Source organism: Sceloporus undulatus, chromosome 7 (assembly GCF_019175285.1).
Source record: "Sceloporus undulatus isolate JIND9_A2432 ecotype Alabama chromosome 7, SceUnd_v1.1, whole genome shotgun sequence".
Taxonomy (NCBI): Eukaryota; Metazoa; Chordata; class Lepidosauria; order Squamata; family Phrynosomatidae; genus Sceloporus; species Sceloporus undulatus.
In genome coordinates, this window is record NC_056528.1 from 35,662,672 (window position 1) to 35,685,353 (window position 22,682).

General features: G+C 42.1%; 1 protein-coding gene across 3 annotated transcripts; it reads right to left on the reverse strand.

The window, feature by feature from the left end:
- Positions 1–6: 6 nt before the first annotated feature.
- Positions 7–22,540, reverse strand: IDS (iduronate 2-sulfatase). Of its 3 annotated transcripts, XM_042480503.1 has the most exons (12): positions 22,238–22,540; positions 18,852–18,911; positions 14,383–14,468; positions 11,209–11,498; positions 7,668–7,804; positions 6,078–6,255; positions 5,866–5,954; positions 5,203–5,403; positions 4,021–4,191; positions 3,435–3,561; positions 2,767–2,940; positions 7–603 (listed from the first exon to the last, which is right to left on the reverse strand). In XM_042480503.1, the coding sequence occupies exons 4-12, from the start codon at positions 11,309–11,311 to the stop codon at positions 113–115; spliced, it is 1,671 nt and encodes a 556-aa protein (XP_042336437.1). In that variant the 5' UTR covers positions 11,312–11,498; positions 14,383–14,468; positions 18,852–18,911; positions 22,238–22,540; the 3' UTR covers positions 7–112. The 3 variants fall into 3 exon arrangements, with proteins under 3 accessions (XP_042336437.1, XP_042336438.1, XP_042336439.1); XM_042480504.1 differs by lacking the exons at positions 14,383–14,468; positions 18,852–18,911; positions 22,238–22,540 and having other exon boundaries at positions 7,668–7,907; positions 11,209–11,337; XM_042480505.1 differs by lacking the exons at positions 14,383–14,468; positions 18,852–18,911; positions 22,238–22,540 and having other exon boundaries at positions 7,668–7,847; positions 11,209–11,319.
- Between the last annotated feature and the right edge of the window lie 142 nt (positions 22,541–22,682).

Here is a 22,682-nt window from a genome sequence, read left to right on the forward strand (position 1 = left end):
AAGAGACCTCTTTGTGTATAACACAAAGCTCTGTCTGTCTGTGTGTATATAAGCAGTGCAACTATTGATTCAATAACAGCATTTTGCAGATAAGAAACCAACCCTCCTCAATTTAATGCTGCAGGATTTTGCAAAACTTCTGGGTAAGGGGGCCACTGTGAGTGTCATTTCTGTATACATTGTGATCTTGGTTGGGGTCACTCTCTGTGAAATAAAGCTCCCCTCCGTGGACGTCCCTTAGATGGACCGTAAAGTTGTTGGGATCAAAGCCAAACCACACAGTGCACCTGTAGTCGGGGGTACGAATGGAGTAGCCCATCACTCTTATATCCTGCAGCGCTGGCAGATCGGAGTCCCACTCTGGAGTATCTCCTGGCCGGGGATACTGGCTGATCGCAATGGGAGGGTCAGAGTCCTCTCCTCTGTCATGGTTGTTCTTCTGCCCTCCATGGATGGATGGGAAATACTGGACCATGCTTTGTCCTTCGGTACACAGGGAGATTTGAAATGAAGGCTGGGGACACGCAGGAAGCACTTGTAATCCAGCAAGTTCCACAAGCGTTGCAAAGAGGGACACCAACTCAACCATTTCTTTGGGTTGCTCTAAGTTGGGGCAAAAGGGAGATCATATTATTGTATAACTGAATAACAACTGCACACTGGCTGCAGCATTGAAAAATAAATGTTTTTTTTAAAAAAAGAAATGGCATCATCTATTTAGTTACTGGGGCGTGTTACAGACCGCCCCTTTGGGGTGGCCTGTATCCGGCCCTTTCCCCGCTGTATCAGGGCCTCAGCTGCCACAATGGCAGCCTCCAAGGCCCCGATCCGCCGCTTTCCAGGCTGCGGGAAAGCTGCAAAAGGCCGCTTCCCCGCGGCCTGGAAAGGGGTGTCCTCAGGGCGCGACGTCACAACTGTGCAGCCTCGTGTAGAATGGGTGCCGCCATTTTGTACGTGCTGAGCATGTACTAGGGTTGGGGGCGTCTGGAAGGGACGCCTGTTTCTAACCCTAGTACGTGCTGAGCACATACTTTTAGGCGCGTCTGTAACGTGCCTTAGTGATTAAGTAGCATCCAGTTACAGATAGTAACTGTCCCATATTCACGATTGTTACTTAGGCTGCTGCCACACTGCAGAAATAAAGCAGTTTCACACCACTTTAACTCAGGTGACTAGATGTCATAACCACAAAGGAGGACAAGGCACAGTAAAAACAGAAGGGCATTCAAGAAAAACAGAAGACATTACAACATAAAAGCTAAAACACTCATATAAAGATAAATTCATGCTTCGTAGTCATGCTCAAAATGGTCCAGAATTCCTCCTGAATAGAAGGTTGAAATGGAGGCCAGGGTCTGGAAATGGAGGGCATATGGTCACCCAGCATTAACTTCCATGACTCAATACAATGGAATTCTGGGATGTGTAGTTTGGTGGGGCACCAGACAGGGAAGCTAAATATTTCACAAAACTACAAGGCAGTAACATTGATCATAGCAGTGAAAGTGGTGTCAGACTGCTTTATTACTGAAGTGGAGATGCAACCTGAATAGTTACAACTGTGACAGTACTGTCACAATCATAACTCCCCCCATAACTTATGAGAGCAGCTGATACAGAATACTCGTGTGTGTATTATCTCATAACAAAAAAGACCAAAACATAATAATGCCAGGTGTACCTACAGGCAAACATAATACATCATACTGTACAAAAATGCATACTATACAAATAGTCCATTAACTTGATTTTCTGTGAAACCCACTGCAGAAAGTCAATTCAGAATTTTAATTGCGGTTCAGAGATTAATTCCTGTTGTTTATGCCAGCATTTATGTATCTAATGGGCCACATTTGACCATCCTAAAGCAATTTTAGTAGCACACTAACCTTTCTTGTGCATTTACTTTACAACTGGTGGGGAAATTGTGTTATATGGCACTCTGATACCTTTTATTTATGTTATTTGCTAGATAATCAGAATCCAGATGATGTAATTAAGGTAGCTAAATTCTGTTATGCCATATGTAAGTTATGTTCGCAATTGGTCAACGATAATAGATAGTGTTTGACTCTGCTGTATGCTCCTCAAATTGAATTTTAATAATAGTTAATAATTGTGCTGTACAATTATTATTTTATTGGTTTTTATTATTTTATATTGGTCAATGACCGAATAAACAGATTGATTGATTGGCACTTGGAGGATCCTATGCAGATCGTGTCCCTCTGGACCTTTCCAAACACATTTTTTAAATGTCTGGGGAAAAGATTTGGGTGGCTTAACAAATCCTCTAGGGAGGCCCATTCTGGCCTGCAAAAACTGCTTTATCCCCATATCTCACTATGAAAAACCTTAACCAGAAGGGACTTGTGGTCATCTTAAATGTCATTTCCAGACATCCTCATTACAACCAGTATCAACCACCAAGGATCAAGAGGGGCCAACAATTGGCATATGTCGACATGTGCAGTATACACCCAACAGATTGTTGGAGTGGAGCTTTTAACTCACTGGTTATGTCAGTCCCAGGATTTTGCCATTGTAAGTGTGTGTATGCATGTGTAATGGTTTAAGTTTTAATTGTGTGTTTTTTTAATTTTGGACCATTTCATCTCTTTTTAACTTTAGGGAAGTCTTTATGAACCTCCAGTCTCCTATTTGATCTGCTATAGTTTCATTTAGATTCTGATTTAATCTAGCCAAACCAGCAATTAAATGGTTGCACCCACAATTTTTATGCTACTATAAATATTAACAACTTACCTTGGGGCACTGGACTTGAAACTTGGCTGAAGGGATCGATAAAAGGAAAGACCTTTTCTCCTGGGTTGAAGATGGGAGTTGTCAGTCCAGGCACATAGAACATCAGCGGTATACGAGTTGCAATATCAAAGTTGCTGTATTTTGCCCATTCACCATGCTCACCCAGTGACCAGCCTAGACAAGATCAAGAACCGCAAAAGGTATATAGCCCCACTGGAGATAAAAGTACACAAAAACCAACCAGCTGGATGTGTGTCCTAAAGTTGCAGCACATGAAAATCTGTGATTGAGTCCTATTAGTGTGTTATGTATTCACAAATAACACTATAGAATGTCTGCATTCTGTCCAAGGGTTACAAAAATGGAGTTGCACACATAGTGCCACTGTACACTGGGCATGCAAATCTGAATGCACATTGCAAATATTTCTTGCACAAATATATTGCACATGTAGATGTGCATGTGTATTTTGCTACACATTTACTAGCACAATGTTACAATTCACTAGCTAGGCCACATCATGCAACTGTCAAGTAACTCTATCCGGGTAAAATTATACTCCCTATCTTCAGTGTAAGATCTTGGCCTGCAAATCTGTAGAGAGAATAGCTTTTTTTATCATGAAACTGCACAGTTTACAAGAGAACCCAGGGGCATAAAGGACTTACCATGGTCAGCAGTGAATACTACAATTGTGTTATGAGAGAGCCCTGCATCATCCAGACCATTCAAAAGCTTCCCAACCAGCATATCCAAGTAAGAGACAGAGGCAAAGTAACTTTGACGAATCTGCCGCTATAAAATGCATCAAAACAGGATCATCAACTTTCAACTGCTGAGCAGTCTGTTAAAACATTTCCTATAGGGAGTCACAGTATTTTCAAATGGAAGGTTTGTTTCCAACTTGCCTGCCTGTCTTACCTAAACAAATCAACAGTGGATATAATTTCCTTAGCCGTATATATGTACAGCGCTGTGTAAATTTACAGCGCTTTATAAATAAAGGTTAATAATAATAATAATAATAATAATAGCTGTCTTTTAAAAAATCCCTCCAACCTTTAACTTATTTAACTTATTCTGATTATACATAAAACGGACAACCCAAGGGGAAATGAACACCATATATGGCCCATGGGCTACACTTCACGCTTCTCTGCAAGAGGCACACTTTGCATTATGTTCCCCTAAACACTGGCTACCAAAAAGTCCTTCACCTGCTTTCTAGGGTGAGGAGGTATGCAAGTCACCTACCTGGAAGTCCTCTGGAATAGGTCCATAAGGAAAACTGATGTTCAAGGCTGCGACATCCTCCCTATGCCTTATGTCTGTCCAGGGATTGTAAGCCACAGAAGGGAGTCCTTTAGGGACATCAGGATCTGGGGCCAGTGTGACATTTTCCAAGGGGTACAGTTTGAGAAATTCCTTCAGGAGAGAGGAAAAAATATCAAGATATAGGATCATCATTTCCAGGCTTACTATTGCAGAGTTTGAAGAAGCTGCTAGTGTTAAGGTTCTCCTACTGACTTTTTGCACTCTTTCCTATACTGTAATTGAGATGCACCAGACAGATCCGTGATAAAACAGCAAAGACCATTTAGCGCAATGGTGAGACTCACGCAACCCTCCGGATGTCATTGGACTGTAAATCCCATTAGCTGAAGCTGACACAGCCAATGGTGAGAAATGCAGAGACAACATCCAGAGGGCCATGTGATTCACATCCCTGGCTTGGAGAAAAAGAAAATATACTTTATTCTAGAAAGATCACTTGGTAGTCAGCAATGTGATTAGAAAGGGAGGGGAGAGGATTGAGAAGACAATGAAAATATTAAAAAAAAAAAAAAACCAGGAATGGGGGAAAGTATAAAATCCCTTCCAATGCTTTCCAGGCAAATAACAATAAAATAATTCTACCCCAAAAATATGGTTTTCCACTCCTGGAGACTGCCAGAAGTGGGATTTTTTTGCCAAAAAACAGGATCTAGGCAACTTCCACAAAAACCTTCCTAAAGAATACTGACCTATAGTTCAACAAACATCTGCTTTCCTTTTGCCGTCAGGCAAAGGCATTTTTATTCACGCATGCTTTTAATGTATAATCATGTCAGGGAGGGTTTTATACAGCGTGTGTGTTTTAATTATGTTTTTTACTTCTGTATGTTTATAAATTTTATACTTTTTTTAGCTAGTTGATTTTAATTGTCTTTTAAATTTTTATTGTGAGGGGCCTTGAATCCCTTTCTGGGAGGAAGGTGGCATAGAAATGAAATGAAATAAATACTTACACACAGGCAAAGAGTTTTTTAAAATAGCATGTTTCCAGAAGCAGATGCAGCCCACTCTCTAGCCTTTATGATTTTGTTGAAAAGTTGAGCCTGTCTAGAAGAGAAACTGTTTTGTTCTAGACATACCCTTTCACCCAAGCATCCTCACCTTGGGATACCTGAATGGGATGTGAGGTTTGTGATATCCAACAGCGAGGAAGAATTTACTGCCATGCTCTTTCACGATGTCTAATAGACGCAGGGCTTCCTCGGTGCTCTGGATATCCGGCAAGGTCCCCTCGGGCATTTCTGAAACATCCACCGGGCAAAGAAGGTTGGCATGAAGGCCTCCATCCTTCCCTTTGCAAACCTTGAAAGGAAAAGAAATGGTGGATGAGTTGTTTTCATCAATGGAGCACAAGAAAGGAATTTCCTACAAGATCATTACAAGATCTGTGTTTTGCACTTCCCCTCTTGCTTTATTCAAATTTCTCCTTTTTAACCCTCATTCTTAACATTTTCCAATCTTTATGGAAGTGCAAGCTCTTTCTGTAAAACAAGAGCAGAATAGTTGGGCTTTAGACTGTAACGTCCTGAGAGCAGAGGCTTATCTGCTTATGTTGCCTATGAACTGCTGTGAAAAAGGAAAAGCCATGTATATTGTAACTGATCAGCTTCATCTACATCTATATTTCCCAACCTGATCACCTCAGGATGCTGGTTGCAGTGCATCCTACAATGTTTTACAGATTATGGGAGCTGTAGTCCAAGACAGCAAGAAGGCACCAGGTTGAGAAAAACCGATCTAAACGCAACCACGATGTCCATTCACCTTTGTGTTTTCATATTTTTCAGAAGAAGGATGAAAAGCTGGGATGGTCCAGCTGTACGGATAGTCGTCACTATGGTTCGATGAAATCCCTAGAAAAAGAAGAGACTGTGTTACTTATACAAAAGAACAACAACTCAAAAGGATCGATTCAGGCACCAGAAAAATCAGACCTAAGAGGTGTCACAGGTCTGTGCTCCCAATTCAGCACTTACCAGGGTGAAACACTTTCCCTACAGACATGGTGAGGTAGCCATTCTCCTTGAAGTACTGGGGCAAGGTGGAATAGTTTCCTGCATGCACCCTCCAGTAGGAATTGAAGTCATAAAGCCTTGTGGTGTCAGGCCTGCGACCGGTGAGGAAAGACACTCGGCTTGGGGCACAGACAGCTTGCTGAAGAGAAAAATGGAGAGAGGAGAATGGCAGAGCTATAGCTCAATGGTTCAGCATAGGCTTTACATGCATAAGATCCTAGGTGCAATCACCAGCATCTTCAGTTAACAAATAACGTAGCAGATAAAACTGCCTGAGGCTGCATCCGCACTGCAGAAATAATCCAGTTTGACACCAGCTTAACTGCCATGACTCAATGCTATGGCATTCTAGGAACTGTCCTTTCTTGTAGCACCAGAGCTCTCTAAAAGAGAAGACTCAATGTCTCCCAAAACCTCAATTTCCAGCATTCCATAGCCATGGAAATTAAAGCAGTGTCAAACTGGATTATTTCTGCAATGCAGATGCTGCCTGAGACTCTGGAGTTTCAGACTAGACCAGAGACAGTTTGGACTACAAGATCCAGAACTCCCACAACTGTCTGGAGAATCTGGGCGTCATTATTACTAACTTTGTTTTTCTCAAATCTGGGATTCGAGGCTGGTTACAAATTAAAATGACTATCATATAGCAAACCATAAAATGAGTACCATATACCATACAACAAAAAGTGAATTAAACTATTACCGGCATTAAATCAATTTAAAACACACAATTCAAGATAATTTAATAAGCAAGTAAATCAGTACAATTAAAACAATACAACAGAAAGACTTTTAAAAAAAGAAACTTCAGCTCTAAAACATATTGGAATAAAAAATAGTTTTGTATATATCATCAAACTGTTGTGAATAACTTAAGCCAGTTGCTCTTTCTCTCTTACCTGGCCCACCTCATAAGGCTGTTGTGAGGATAAAATAGGGAGGAGGACAGCCATAGACCCTACTTTGAGATCAATGGTGGGAAGGCAAGACATAATGTAACTGAGCAGTTTTTTAAAAAAACACAAAAGGAAGATGACAGAGAACAGCCTCCCCAATTGTTTTCCGAAAACAAACTATATACAGTAATGTCAACAGTTTCAATACATAAATTTCTACATTTGTGTGTTGTTTTCGACAATACACAGATTGAGCCTCCCTTATCTGGGATTGCAAAATCCGCAATGCTCCAAAATCCCAAACTATCCATGTGGGTGACTGAGATAGTGACGCCTTTGCTTTCTGATGGTTCCATATACAGAAATTTTGTTTCGTGCCCAAACCTTTTAAAAATAATTGCGCATCAAATTACCTTCAAGCGATGTGTATAAGGTGTACATGAAATACAAATGAATTTCACATTGGGACTTGGGTCCCGTCTCCACAATTCGCATTACGAACTGTAATATGCAAAGATCCCAAAATCCAAAACTAAATAAATAAATCTGAAATCCAAAGCACTTCTGGTCCCAAGGATTTCAGATAAGGGAGACTCAACCTGTACTTTTAAAGATTTTGTATGGGAACCTAATGTAAAGGAGCATTGCTTACCTGTGCAAATGCGTTTTGGAACACAACACTTCGCGAAGCCAGCTGATCAATATTTGGCGATCTCACCAAGGCATCTCCGTAGGAACCCAACGCGGGACGCAGGTCATCGGCGATGATGAAGAGAACGTTCATGCCATCTCGAGTTAAAGGACATGTTTTTTTGAGCGCTGTGAGTCAGTGCTAATTGGGGAACAATGAGCAGAGTGGAACTTCTCTCTCGCTAATTTTAACTCCTTAACCCTATTATAGAAACCAGAAGCAGATCAACCTATTATAGAAACCAGAATCAGCCCATGTAGAATAATACCATTTTAAAGGATCAGTGCCATAAAACTTGCTTAAGAGATATTAAGGCACTGTTAGAAAAGCGCTGCAGAAATGAATGACACTGTTCAAACGGGATGTGCGGCATTTCCAGGATGTGAGCTGGTTATTGCAATAATCTTGTTTGATAGCATTTTATACCAATAAAAATATCCGTGCCTCGAGTGAGCTGGGACGGGAGCGCTACAGGAAACCTTCGCCAAGTACGGTCGCCTCAGCTTCTCTGGGCTTGCTTTGAAGAATCATGCCAAACAGGTTCATCCTGCAAGTTTTAGCCATTTCATTCCAATTCTTGGTATTAAATACACACACACACACTATATTTTTAACCTTATTTTTCTAAACCACCTTATCCATTTTTGGTAAACAGTGCTGCATAAGGATGGTGGAGACATTTAATAAACCAATGTATTGAAAGTCAATTTTATTTACTGATAACAACTTCAAACAAAATAAAATCTGGCTGTAGGCTGCTCTGAGTCTTGGAATGGTTGGGGAGCAGACAGACCCCCAAAACTTAAATTTAAAAATTGTTGCTTTTCAGTGCCAACAGCAAGAGTAATTTAGCCAAGGCTTACATCAGCCACTGCTAAGTCTCCAGCGAGACTATGAAACCAACATCATAGTGTAGTGCAATGGTTCCCAAACTTTGGTTCTCCAGATATTTTTGGACTTCATCTCCCAGAATCCCAGACCACTGGCTAAGATGATTGAGACTTCTGGAAGCTGATGTCCAAAACACCTGGAGGACCAGAGTTGGGGAATCACTGGTGTAGTGGTTGGAGCAAGGAAGGGAACAAAATGAGACTGATGTTGGACTGAAGGTCCCATCATCCTTTATCACTTGCTATCCTAGCTAGAGCTGGTGGGAGTTGCAATGGGACAATATGTCTATTCATGAAGTAGATTGTCAGAGTGGGACTGGGGAGACTTATACTCATTTGGGGATTTTAGTCAAAAGATCGATCCCAAAAAGCTGGTTCAACTTACCCACTGGTCAATGTAAATACTTTACATTGTACTTTAACTCTTATATATCTCAAAAGGAGTCATCCCCTTTTTCTGAACAGAGTGGTAAAAAGCAAGATCTTAGTCCATCCTGGGAGCACCAAAAAGAAGCATGGATCCCCTCTCTCATCTATTCAGCCTTTAGGATGAGTACAAACAGTTATGCCTGCCATAATTTTGTAAGTTCTTTGGTCTCATTTTCCTTTGTGTCATCCTTTACATCCTTTGTTACATGCACCTAAGTTTAACTCTTGACTTATCCACAGGTCATATCTAAATCCATAATTTGGGCCCCCAAACCTGCCCTCGATTTATACATGAGGTCGACCTATAGTTGAGTATATATGGTAAATCCTTACTCTGACATACATTTTACAGGGTGACCAAAGGGCATTGGTTATTTCTCAGCCTAATCTACCTAACAGGATTATTGTGAGATTAAAAACGGTGAGAGAGGAGCATCACTGCTAACACATTAGCAGGAAAAAAGTGAGATAGCTGTGCATTAAATACACCAAGAAGCAATAAATACATATAAAGGTATTAGTCGCACATCCAGGAAACTGAGTGAATCTCTTAAAATTGTCAGGGGATCTGGAACTCTTTGTGTTGGTAATTTTTATCAAAACTCATAAATACAAAAAAGGCATGGAAAGATCGCCTGGTATATGATATTGGCAATTAAATTAGTCTGTGCAAAATATTGGAAGAATCTCAAACGTCCAAATGTTGATAATTAGTGGGGGAACAATGTCCATCTTAGAAACCTCCTGGCCTTTTCTCGGTTGCCCACCAGTGGTCTGTCCACACTGCACAAGTTACAGCAGTTTGATCCTACTTTGGTTCCTTCGTAGGGATGCCTGAGATTTGCATCTTGGGCTGCATGCACACTGCGCAGTTATAGCACTTGGCTCTTTCTGATGGCATCCTAGGATTTGCCCTTTGCAGAAGTTCGTAGTCCAAGCGCCTAAAACACAGTTAGCATCTCATGAAAGCTACAAATCCCAGGTTTCCATAGCATGGACCCAGGGCAGTTAACAGTGCAATCAAACTGCTACAAATGTGGGGTGCGGTTACACCTTCGATCCCCCATGCTAAAAACAACAACAGTGCTATATACTGCCAAGAAGTGGATTGGAGGACGCATTTTGCTTCAAGGATTGCATCCACACTGCAGAAATAAAGCAGCCTGACACCGCTTTAACTGCCCTGGCACAATACTATGGAATTCTAGGAACTGTAGTTTTGGAAAACCTTTAGCCTTCTCTGTCAGAGCTCTGGTGCCACTGCAAATCCCAGGATTCCATAGCATGGAGCCCTGGCAGTTAAAACAGTGCCAAACTGGATTATTTCTGCAGTGCAGATGCTGCCTGAGACTCTGGAGTTTGACTTTATGTGCTTGTCTTTATGCGACTGGAGCAAAATTGACTTTATATTTGCATGACAGCTCCCAGAATCCACAACCATGTTGGATGGGGGGATTCTGGGCACTGTAGCCCATTTGGATCCCTGTCCTTTTTCCTTTGAAGCTCTGGTGCGAGGACAAAACTACAAATCCCAGAATATCTTGGAGCCCTGGCAGTTCAAGTGGCGTCAAACCGGTTTATTGCTGCGGCATGGATCCACACTACAGAAATAATCCCATTTGAGATTTCTTGAACTGAGACTGCTCAGTGCTAAGGAATCCTGGGAATTGTAGTTTATTGTGGAACCCAGAACCCTCTGGTCCTAAACACACTGCAGAAATAATCCACTTTGAGACTGCTTTAACTGCCTTGTGCTCAGAGCTAGGGAATCCTGGGAATTGTAGTTTACTGTAGCACCAAAGCTCTCTGGTCCTAAACACACAGAGGGCTTTAATTACCCTGGATCAGTTCTAGGGAATCCTGGTAACTGTAGTTTCTGGTGGCCCCAGAGCTCTCTGACAGAGGAGGCTCAATGTCACCCAAAACTCCAGTCTCCAGAATCCCCTGGCATTGAGCCAGGGCAGTTAAAGCGGTCTGAAAGTGGGTTATCTCTGCAATGTGTCTTGGACCATGGAGCCTTTTGTGCCAGACTGCTCTGGGGCCAGAGCCAAAGGACACTCCCAGAACTCTTCTTTGCCTGCAGCCTTTGCAAGTGCAAGCGGTGTCAACCCGGTTTGTTTCTGCTGTGGGGATGCAAGCTGTTTTTCCTCCTTCTGCCTGGGCAGCCCAGGTCCAAGCCTTACCTGCTGGAGTTCCAGAGGATCCCAAGAAGATCCTGGTGGAGGAAAGGAGGCAGATCCGGATCAGGTTGAGCCCGAAGCCCCTGATCTTCAGCTCCAGCCCCATGATCGCTGGGGATCTGGCAGGAAATCATGTGGGATCCACCCTCCAGAAGCACCGAAAGCAGAGGAGGAGTCGCTCCTCCTCCTTGGAAGCCTTGCTCCTCTTTGCTCTCGAGGCTGAAGGCTGCTGCATCCACACTGCAGAACTGATCCAGTTTGACATCGCATTGGCATCTCGGGGACTGTCATTTCTGGTGACCCAGGAGCAGAGAAAAACCAACATTTGGTGCATTTGGTTTGAGTTGTTGGCACTGATGCAACTCCACCTGGGTTCAAATCCTTGCAATATCTAGGCAAGTGGCATGCTCTGAATCAAGAGTGGCCAAGTCACACTCTCTCAGCCTTAGAGGAACTTTATTACAAACCCCCTCTGGGCGATTCTGGCCCAGAAAACCCCAGGTTCAGTCATAAAATCAAAAGTAACTGGAAAAAGAAAGAGGAGTGGCAGCAGCCAGCAATGCATTTCGAAGCTTTGTGGCAATTACCAGCCTTGACCACCAGGTGGCACTCCTGCCCCACTAATGGTCCCTCTTTGCTGCAGTTGGGTTTCATTAGTTCTAGATTGGCAGCCTTTGCATTTTTTCATTGCCTTCCAAGCCTAAAATCCACACAATGGGTCTGATCCATATTAGATTACTCTGGTCCCCCCCCCCCAAAAAAAATATGTGCCCTTTTAAGAGATTTTTTTGGGACTTCAGCTTCCAGAAGTCTCAGCCTGCCTGGGATGCTGGAAGCTGAAGTCCAAGATCCCTTAAGGAGCACAGTTTGGGGACCCCTCTTGTAGAACAAGCAACTAGAACAAGAACAAGCCCAGGGTAAGAGATCTGGCAGCAGCTTGAGGTGTTTATCACACTGGGGTTAATTTCGGCATTAAAGAGAGATTAAAGTGCATTCACAGCATCCCGCAAACAAAGCAAAAACGGCATGTAATTGCGCGAATGATGACCATGAATATATGGGGGTCATTCCCACTGCAGTTTGCTCTTAAACGAGATTCGGGGCAAACGGCCTTCGTTCCCATTTGAAACTACTTCCGATCCTCATTGGATCGATTCCAGGAGGAAAGAAGCAGGGCAAACCCAAATAACCTGGGGTTTCTTGACAATACTTTGGAAGTGGGTTTTTTTGGGGGAAGAATCGATTCTGAAGCATGCCCAATAAGTGCGAATGCCAGATGAGAATCAATTCTTTTTTCTTTTTTGGCAGTAGAAATAATCAAAAAATCAATATATTGCTAAAGCAACTACTTGCTTTAGCAATAGATCAATATTACCCTCCTCCTCCTCCCTCCACCCGGGTCCCCCGCCCTTGCCCTGCTCCCATCCTGTAGTGCAGATGCAGCAGCTCTCTCTCCCTTCCCTCCTCTATCCTCCCTTTCTTTCTTCCTTCCTTCTCCCTCTCCCCCTTCTTTTCCTTGCTTCCTTCCTGCTTACCTTCCCTCTTTCCTTCCTGCTGCCACCACTTCCCCGAAGCTGGTGAGGCACCACTGCAGCAGTGCCACAAGGCCTGCTACCTTAAGGGAAGCGGTGACAGCAGGAAGGAAAGAGAGAAGGTAAGCAGGAAGGAAGGAAAAGAAAAAGGAGAGAGGGAGAAGAGAGGGAGGGGAGAGGAGGAAGTGAGCAAGGAAGAGAGTGTCCAGTCGGGACCACAGCTTTCCAAAGGGGTTCCCGGGGAGGTGGGTGAGCAGCAGAAGGGCTGCCGCCTTCCCCGGCTCCATCTAATGGGAACAACAAGCGTTCCCAGCAAAAAAAGCGATTCCACAAAAGGTCCCTTTTGATAGTGAGAATGAGGGACCTTTTGGGAATCGCTTAGAAAGCGGAGTGGAGCCAGATCGGAACGCGGATTATACTCCAAGTGGGAATGACCCTAATACTGATGGAACTGGGGGCAGGACCTGTGGGTTTTATCCTTCCCTCCCAGTATGTGAGTGCCAGCTATAAGAAAATGAGCACAGTATAATTATGGAAGCTGCAGGAGGACCAACCCTCTTGGCTTTTAAATCTACAAATGAGAGGCTTATTGCAAAATATAAATGAAGTCAGCATGCAGCCTGGTGTTGCAGATTATCAGTAACACGTAATAACCAAAGGAGCTGGGACTTGGCAATATCCCCCTTCCAGGAGTAAAGTTTCTTAGGGAAATGAAGTCATTATTAAACCAGTTTAAAAGTGCAGTCCTATACATTCTGTTCTAAAGAAGCCGCACTAAGTGAAACAGAACTTACTCTTGGATAGCGTAGCATCCTAAATAAATGGGCTAAAACCCATCATTCATACCTGCCAAAATAAACCCGCTGAATTAATGAATCTTGCAAAACAAGTCCCCTAGATTCAATGTGTCTACTCTAGTCAAGTAACAATTGAATTCAGGCCTATGTAGGTATGAGCCAACATAGTGGACTATGGAGTTAATCTCACAGGATGAATCCTGTGCAGAAACTAAATTTAAACTGAAAACAACCTGCATTTGCGGATTGTTTTTCAGACAACATTTGGGGTTAACCCGAACAGAAAGCTGAAAACAACCCCACATTTGCTGGATGTTTTTCAGACGACGTTTGCGTGAAAGAGAAATAGCGCGAAAGTAACCCAAATGCAAAATCATCAAAACCAGCACCTTTTTACTTTCGCTAAATTCCAAAAGTACAAAGGCACTTTCCGTTTTGATTATTTTCGCGTAATTTCTCTTTCACGCCAACGCATCTGGCAAACAACGCCTGGATTTTTAAATCCCATTTCTGCACGGGATTTTACCAATTCGCCCTCTGTGTGATAAACTCTGAAGACTCTGAAGACCAGGGTTTGATTCCCAGCTTAGCCATGAAATCCACTGAATGACATTGGGCAAGTCACACTCTTTCAGCCTCAGTGGAAAGCAATGGCAAACTTCCTCTGGACAAATATTGCCCAGAAAACCCCATGATAGGCTTATCTGAGGCTCGCCATAAATCAGAAACGACTTGAAGGTACACAGCCACTAATGTACAGAAAAGACACCTCTATCTTTATTGCCAATATTTCTTTGCTGCTCAGGACAGTGTAGAACAATTAAAAGAAGAGCAAGCCAGAATTGTACCTTTCTAAGCAGGCAACTGGATCTGTGACTGTTTTTTTCACAGGACATGCACAGCTCTGCAGAAAGTTGTTAGATATATAAGCATCCTGGAAGAAAAAGGAGAAGAAAGCAGGCAATAATAACAGAACCAAAAAGCATTTTTCCAACCCTCTCACTCCAACCAGTGGAGGACAGTGGCAGCTTAGTAGATGCAGATTCAGCTTCCCCTTAATTCAACCACAATTCTCAGGCTTCTCACAATTACATTCCTTCAGGAGAGGAAATATTTAATGCTATTCTGACAATTGCTTCCGCTTCTTTCACTTGGCAGCCCAGGGAATCAGGAAAGCAACCAAGTGCATTTGAATTATTTACAGAAAATACTATCTGGGAGGCATCCATCATTTAACCCTAGAGCTGAGTTGTGGTTGTTGTTTCTCCCCGCTCCTTTCTTTCTTTCTTTCTTTCTTTCTTTCTTTCATCACAGCACCACAGTCAGTTAATATTTACATTTTATTTTTTGAACGCAGGCTTACATTTCTAGGTCGCAGAGTAACACTTGATAGCAATTGTTTGCCATGCGACTGCTCTGTGTTTGGCATAGAGTCTACTACACTTGCAATTTTCTGTATGTTCTGAAAAAACAGGTTGTTCTGTGTCTATTATTCTCAACAAAAGTTCTTTTCTTCCGTCAGTTCACAAGTGGAAATAGAGGCATGCTTGTAACTATGGAGGAACCATAACTACAAAATAAAGCATGGGCTTTCATAGACTTAAGTCTACTTCCTCAGATGCATTTGATTTCATATAGTCCCAAAGGTGCAACAAGATCTCTCCACATACTGGTTTCATAGACTAACACAGCTATATCTTTGAAGCCTACATAATAAAGGCTATCATTTCAAGGCAAAAAATCTCAGATCAAGTCTCTATTCGAGTGGGAATGGTAAAATGCCTGGAAACCAAGCTCATGAGGAGCAGTTGAAGGAGTTGAGTATGTTTTCCCTGCAGAAAAGGAGGTTCAGAGGTGATATGACTGCTATCTTTAAATATCTGAAGGGTCGTCATATGGAAGATGGAATAAGCTCCAGAGGATAGGGCCCAAACCAATGATTCAAATTACAGTTGGCCCTTGTTAGCCGCTAGGATTTGGTTCCAAGGCCTTTTGTGAATAAGAAAATCTGTGGGTCCTCAAGTCCCATTATATACAGTGGAGTAGTGATATGATGCCCCTTAAATAAAATAGCAAAATCAAGGTTTGCATTTTGGATTTGAAAAAACAAATTCAAGCCATGGAAGGTTGAATCTGTGGATATGGAAAACCGACTGTACAAGAAAGGCGATTCCGCTAAATGTTAGAAAGAACTTCTTGACAGTAAGAGCTGTTTGACAGCAAAATAGAATATGTGCAAAGCTGGTTTTTAAACAGAGTTTGGATAACCACCTGGCAAAGATGGCTTAGCTATGGAACCCTATACCAAGAATGGCTTGAGCTAGGGGTACATTTCAACTCCATGATTTATAGATTGCTGGTGACTGGCAATACCTTCACCTGGGATTCCTTTTGGGAGACCATCCTACCCATGGTACATTTATGTAGTATGTTCTTAGTTTTTGTGTGGGTCACCCTGCCCCAAGTTTAAAAAGTTGAAATTCCTTTTCTAAGAATTAGTTAGTGGCACTAAGAGCTTTAAGATACAATGCACTTTCACCTTTGTCCTTGAAGACACAGGGCAGCAACTTTCATATGCTCTTGGATTCAACTCTGAGCCTGAAAATTCAGCATTCAGTGATGGCCAGGAGTGCATTTGCACAATTAAAGCTTGTGCGCCAACTGCACTGTTCCTTGAGATTTCAGATTTGGTCACAGCGACACATGTTGGGTATAGCAACTTTTGCAGGCTGAGACTCTATGGAGTTTATCACATGGGGACAATTGGAAGTGTAAATGGGGTTTATCCCGTGAAAGTTGTGCATTCGTGATTAATATTTTCACACAAACTTGTGAATAAAGTACCATTATTCTGGGAATATTCCATGAAAACCAAACAACTGCAATAAGACTTTTCACACGACGTCGCAATCAAAAGCATTTAAAGTACCATTAACCCAGGAATAACCAGGCAATAAAGAGCAACAAATCATTCACAGGAAAATCCCGTGAATAGATTTGTTGCTGTTTATTGCCTGGTTATTCCCTGGTTATTTCCAGGATAATGACTGCTGCGTATGAAAATTTTAATTGCGATTGAATAGTAATTGTGTGATTTTCATGGGATAAACCCTGTTTAAACTTCCAATTTCCCTCCATGTGATAAACTCCTATGACAATTGAGATGGATATACATCTACCAAAACCATAGGAATGCATGTTTGTGGTAATTTACTGTTAGTATTTACACATGCCCCTTCTCTTCTTGAAGCACATACACTTTCTGGGATCTCCACACTTGCCTCTCTTCACCATGCATACTTTTATGCGAGATTTTCTATACAAAACTCCAGGAATCTTGCACAACAAAATCTTGTGCAGCAAGCAGCATTCTTGCCCAACAAACCATGCGGCTAATTTTGCAGCAAGATTGCTGTTTTTGTGCAAGATTTGTATGTGCATGTGTGGGGTGAGGGGGGTTGTATGTGCAAGAATTCCTTTTTTGTATAGAAAATAGCAATCCTGCACACACAGACACACACACACAAAACCACACACAGCTGTCTGGGAACAGTAGTTTTTGTGGAACCTTCCACAATGCTCATAGAATATACCACTTTGATATGTTTGCTCTTTATTCTGCTCTGGCAGGGTTCTGCTTATTCTTCTAACTGTGATGGCCTGCGTTCATTAGAGATGCTGGTCAAACTTTGCCATCTTTCTTATTTAAGATGCATCCTAAAGTACTTGTGGCTTTGCTGAGGTTGGTGGTGATGGGGAACCAAGATCATTCCTGAAAGATTCATAAGCTTTGTCTCAACTGCCGAAGAAGCGTGCGCAGATTCTCATAAACCTCAGCACCCCAGGTTGAGCCCAAAAGCACAGCTTGACTGGAGAAGCAGATTAGCATAAATTTGCCACATTTTGTTAGCATTCTAATAATTAAATGATAAGATGCTCCTGAAGGTGCCTCCCTCATCTCTACCCTACTATAGAAACCATCCCCCAGGAGCAAAACCTCTAAAAGTTACATGCAAAAGCATGAAGGCATATATACCAGGTTCAAAAATACTAATGGCAAGAAACCACCTTCTAAATGGAAACAATTTCCTAGATTTAGAAGGAAGTAATATTTGCGAGAGTGGCACAGATGCCCTGAAGGTACGAGATCTAGTCTGATCTTGCAAGCTAAACAGGATCAGTCCTGGTTAGTACTTGGATGGGAGACCACCAAGGAATAACAGGGGCTGTAGGCTTTATTTCAGAGGCAGCTCTTAGTATCCCTTGCCTAAGAAAACCCTATGTAATTCATTATTAATTGTTAATAATAACTATAGCAATTACATTAATTATGATGACATTGTCACTAATAAATTTTAGCTGGCTATCTGATCATTTTTGGGTACAGTTCAAAGTGCTGGTTATAACTCTGAATTGAATGCCATTAACTATTTGGGACCAAGTTGTCTGGCCAAGTTTCCCAGGATTTAAAATCTTTAAGAGAGTGAATTCTTGGGAATGTATTAAGTAAAGGAGAGCAAACTGTCGGTGTAGGTGCTCAGGGGGTTTGTGGTTAGAATTTAGATGGTGTTGAACATGGGTTTTTCCCCCTTTTTATCTCATTTTTTTTCTTTGCAATTAAGTTACTGAACGAACTGTGAATGGGAAGGGAAATGTAATTCAGGGGTGATTACAACAAAGGTTCTGACAAGAATATCAATGAATAAATCCTTCAGTGGAGTAGTTCAGAGTATACGTTGCTATGCAAGCTGAAGAGCAAGGCGCAGATTTAGTGACAAATATAAAGCTTTTCTTATTTGTACTCTCCTGTGGTGCTCTACGAAAATGCCCCAAAGCTAGAAATTGGGAAGGTAAGGCAGGGGAAAAAATACATCACACAATTTATAATTTTAACAACTAATATTTGGGAAGTTTGGGGGGGAGGGATGTGAAAACCAGCCACATCTTCTGCTTAAAGACAGTTCAGCATCAGCATACGGTATTCATGAGTAAGGGGTCATTCACATTACAGAGTTATAGCATTGTCATTCCATTTTAGCTGCCTGTGGTTCCTTTCTACAGAACCTTGGAATCTGCAATGTAGGGAGAGGCATTTAAAATTCTGAGCGAAGTGCTTCTGTGCCTCCCCAAACTACAGATCCCAGGATTCCACTGGCAGAACTTTTATTTAGCATTGCTGCAATCCTTCCTGTTCCTTACAGGAGAAACCTGATTCATAATCCACAGAAGCCATTAGTTCTTATGTTGTAGTATCTACCATCACTGCTATTATCAACATCATCACATTATGCCTCTTTGAGTCATCATCAGCATATACCTTTGAATGAACGCTATGAGCTTTAAGGTGTGTCAGAAATCTATTGTAGGTGAGCCATTCCTTGAAAGAAAAACAAAATGAAAAATTAGCATACCACAAAAACTAGTTTTTACCCAGCTAGAAATGACAGAGCTATTTTTGATTCCTATATTTGCTTGCATGCTTCTTTATGTTTATCATAAAACCTTCATTAATAGCATTTGCCATCTTGACCATGTTGCTTTGCTCTATGTATCCTGGTTTTCATCTATGAGATATTGAAAGGTATGGTGTTTATGGACTATAGTCCGCTTCATAGTGGCTTACGTCCGGATAAATATATATTGAGAGAGGTTCATACTGTCAAATACAAACACACACAATACCACATGAGAATAACCTTTAAAATAAAAGAAATAAAAGGGAATGGATAAACTATATATGCCTGCCACTGGACCTCTTGGGATATCGTGTGGAAAACCAAAATAAACCAATAAGGAAGTCTTTAGAGTTTATCACACGGGAGGAATTTCTCTTAATTTCTAATGAAAAGAAAGTGGGGCCAGAACGCATTCACATGAATTCGCTAGTTCAGCGAATTTACGTGAATTCGAATTGTGTTCGAACTGACTCCCCATTGCCCAACAATAGCTTACCATTGCCCAAAATTGCGTGTGGTAGTCTGTCACGCAATAACATTAAACCCCATGATTACGTTCCGATTGCCATTGGTTTATACTTCCAATTTCACTTGTCTGATAAATTCCTTCCTCTTCTTCTGCAACTTTTGTTTTATTCAGAGTTATCCTTCACAATGTATATAGTATAATCTGTACATACAGTATGAGAGGGAACAGATTTGCATAATGAATGGTACATCTAATACATGCAAATCCTTAAAAATGACAGAGCACTGGCGATGCTTGACAGATGATAAACGCAGCTTTTACAAATCATAAGATGGTAAAGAGAAGAAAATGAAGGTGAAGGATGCTTAGCACAGAAGAAGAGGACAAATCCTCTTATGTCAAATGGAATAAACAGCAGGAATGCAATTACCTCCAAGGAGCCAATCTGACTAGTGGCCAAAGCTGTATCTGCTCTCCTAAACCAACCTTCCCCAAACTAGAACCCTCTAGATGGGTGTGGATGATAGGAGATATAGTTCAACATATTTGGAGGTCATCTATTGAACATCCTGCTCAACACAGTGTTTCATTCCACTCTGATTCCTCTTTCCTCCATTTTAAATCTCCCTCTTTTATGAGTGGAAGGTGATCCATCTCTATTTTCAACATCCAGATGTCATGTAGCCGAAACAGGGACTATTCACACATGCAAAAGCAAAAATCAGATATATATCAAGAGGACATGAGACCCAAAAGAAGCCAAATGAAGAAAGAGTATGTACAGTAGTCACAGGATGCTGACCAGCAGTTGGCGGGGGTTCAGAAAAATAAATGGGAGGAGAATGAAATTTGTCATAGTTGTGTACCTTCTAGTCATTTCCTACTTATGGTGAGCCTAAGGCGAACCTTAGGCAGGTTTCTTCAGAGGAGGTTTGCCATTGCCATCCTTTGAGGCTGAGAGAGTGTGATTTGCTCAAGGTCACCAGGTCACATGGCTGAGCTGGGATTCGAACCCTGGACTCCAAAGTCATAGTACAATGCTCAAATCACTACACCATGCTGGCTGTAGGCTATTCTGAAAGAAGGCATGGCTGGCTGGACCACCGAACAGCAACACTCCATGCTGCAACATCTATGCAGCAGGCCACACTTCTTTCCTAGATTTATTTATTTGTATGTGTTAGGAAAAGAGCCAGCGTGGTCTAATGGTCTGAGCATTGAACTATGACTCTGGAGACCAAGGTTTGAATCCTGGCTGGACCCTGGAAACCCACTGGCCGCATCTGGGTAGGTCACACTCTTTCAGCCTCAGAAGATGGAAATGGCAAATGCTCTTTGAAGAAACTTGCCAAGAAAATTCCCAGATAGGTTGGTCTTAGGGTTGCCATAAGTCAGAAATGGCTTGAAGGCATACATCAACAACAACATGTGTCATGAAAGAAGGTCTGATTATTGTAAGTGGGCTGGAAAGATCAAATCCCCCTCAACAAGCATAGGCCACCTCTCCAATATTCATATAGAGACATTTCCTGAAAGATATTAGAATATCAGACCTGTAGGTTGCTAACCACAGGAAGCTGACAAATGGAGTATAGCCTCCTTTGTCTAGTAGTGACTTACTAGTCACTAGTAGTGACTCAATGGTGAATGAGTAGTAGTGACTTAATGGTGAATGGACATAATGTGACTTTCATTTTTGTAGGCAATGCATCTGGTGAAGTAGATTCTTGACTACAAAAAGTCATGACCCAGATTCTAAATGGGGCATCCAAATAGACTGCTGCCCCAGAACTGACAAAGAATCCTATGGCCCCTCAAGTATAGTCAACCACATCAGATGTCCAATGTCTCAGGGCATCATATACATCTTAGAAGTGCCACTTAGACGCATACCATTTATTCTGCATTGTGCAGGATTGGGCTGGACTGGAGACCATATTAGCTTACACTAAACAAAGTATGTTCATTCCTAAGGTGCCCCATGAATCTTACTTACCGCAGCTGCAGTGTGCATTTTGGATGGTACAAGATAATACTCTGTCTGTGGTTAGGTCTTGTACTATCCAGAATGTGTCATGTTCTTTAATCTGTTAGTTGCGAGTCCTTCGCCCTTTCCTTGCTCCACTAAAATCTGTGATTGTCTGTACACTTGCTTGCAAGTAAGCACAAACACATATCATGGGACTTAATGTTTGGACAGATCCATATGCAACCAGGCTCAATGGTAGAGCTGGGGTCCTAGGGCTGCCCCCATTGAATTCAATGGGTTTTACTTCCAAGTAATCATACATAGCTTCTCACTCAATATTCAAGCACAGAGTCAAGACCCATGCAAAGGATTCCTAAGATCATGCTACAAAATTTCTAGTGCTGCAGTAACTTAAAATGAGGGACATTCCAGAAAAATGGAGGACATTGCAAAATGAAAGCCAGAGACACTAATATATAATCTAGATGACATACAGTTATAAATGGAGACATGCTCCTCAAAACGGAGGACATTCAAGGAAAAAATGTAGGACATTGCCAACCAAAAGTTAGGAACACTAATATATAAGATATACAGTAATACCATATAGCTTATATATGATAGATCTTATATATTAGTGTAACTTATAAAAACCAGGCATGCTCAAAACGGAGGGCACTTGGGCATCCCTCCTGGACAGAGGACGCGTCCGGGAAAAGGAGGACGCCTGGCCACCCTGGACAATGCACACCCTCCTTTTGCAAACACACACACAAAACACACAGTCTTAGCCCATGCATTTGAATTACCTGGCCAGAAAGAGAGTCTCTTTGGGAGTCCAGTCCTTCCACTTTGCAACTTGCAAGAATTGTGGCACAGAGGCACAAACAGACGCACAACACAAGCAGAAACCCTTCCCTCTGGCATCAGATGGAGTCGTGGTCTGGGTCCCTGCAAATGTACCAGAGGATGACACAGAGGATGAGCAAAATGGCAAAGAGGAAAAGAGCCACAAAGATTGCCTTGGACACTGGAGAGACAAAGGGCTGCATCTTGGTCTCTTCTCCTTCTCCTTCTCCTCCTCCTCGAGTTGCAAGGATGGAGGGATGGATGGGAGCCCCTCCAAAGCCCTGCCTGGTCCATTGGATGCTGCACATGCCAGGCAATGCTGGCACAGCCCACTGGCTTCTCTTCTCTAATGCACTCTTTTGGCACCCACAAACACACACACACAAAACATGACAACAAACAGTA

Coding starts and splice junctions, on each gene's coding strand:
- IDS (XM_042480503.1), bottom strand. CDS start 11,311: ATGGGGCTGGAGCTGAAGATCAGGGGCTTCGGGCTCAACCTGATCCGG. Junction 5,404..5,865: donor AAAAATATGAAAACACAAAG/GTGAATGGACAT, acceptor TTTCCTTTCAAG/GTTTGCAAAGGGAAGGATGG. Junction 4,192..5,202: donor TCCCATTCAGGTATCCCAAG/GTGAGGATGCTT, acceptor TCTCTCCTGAAG/GAATTTCTCAAACTGTACCC.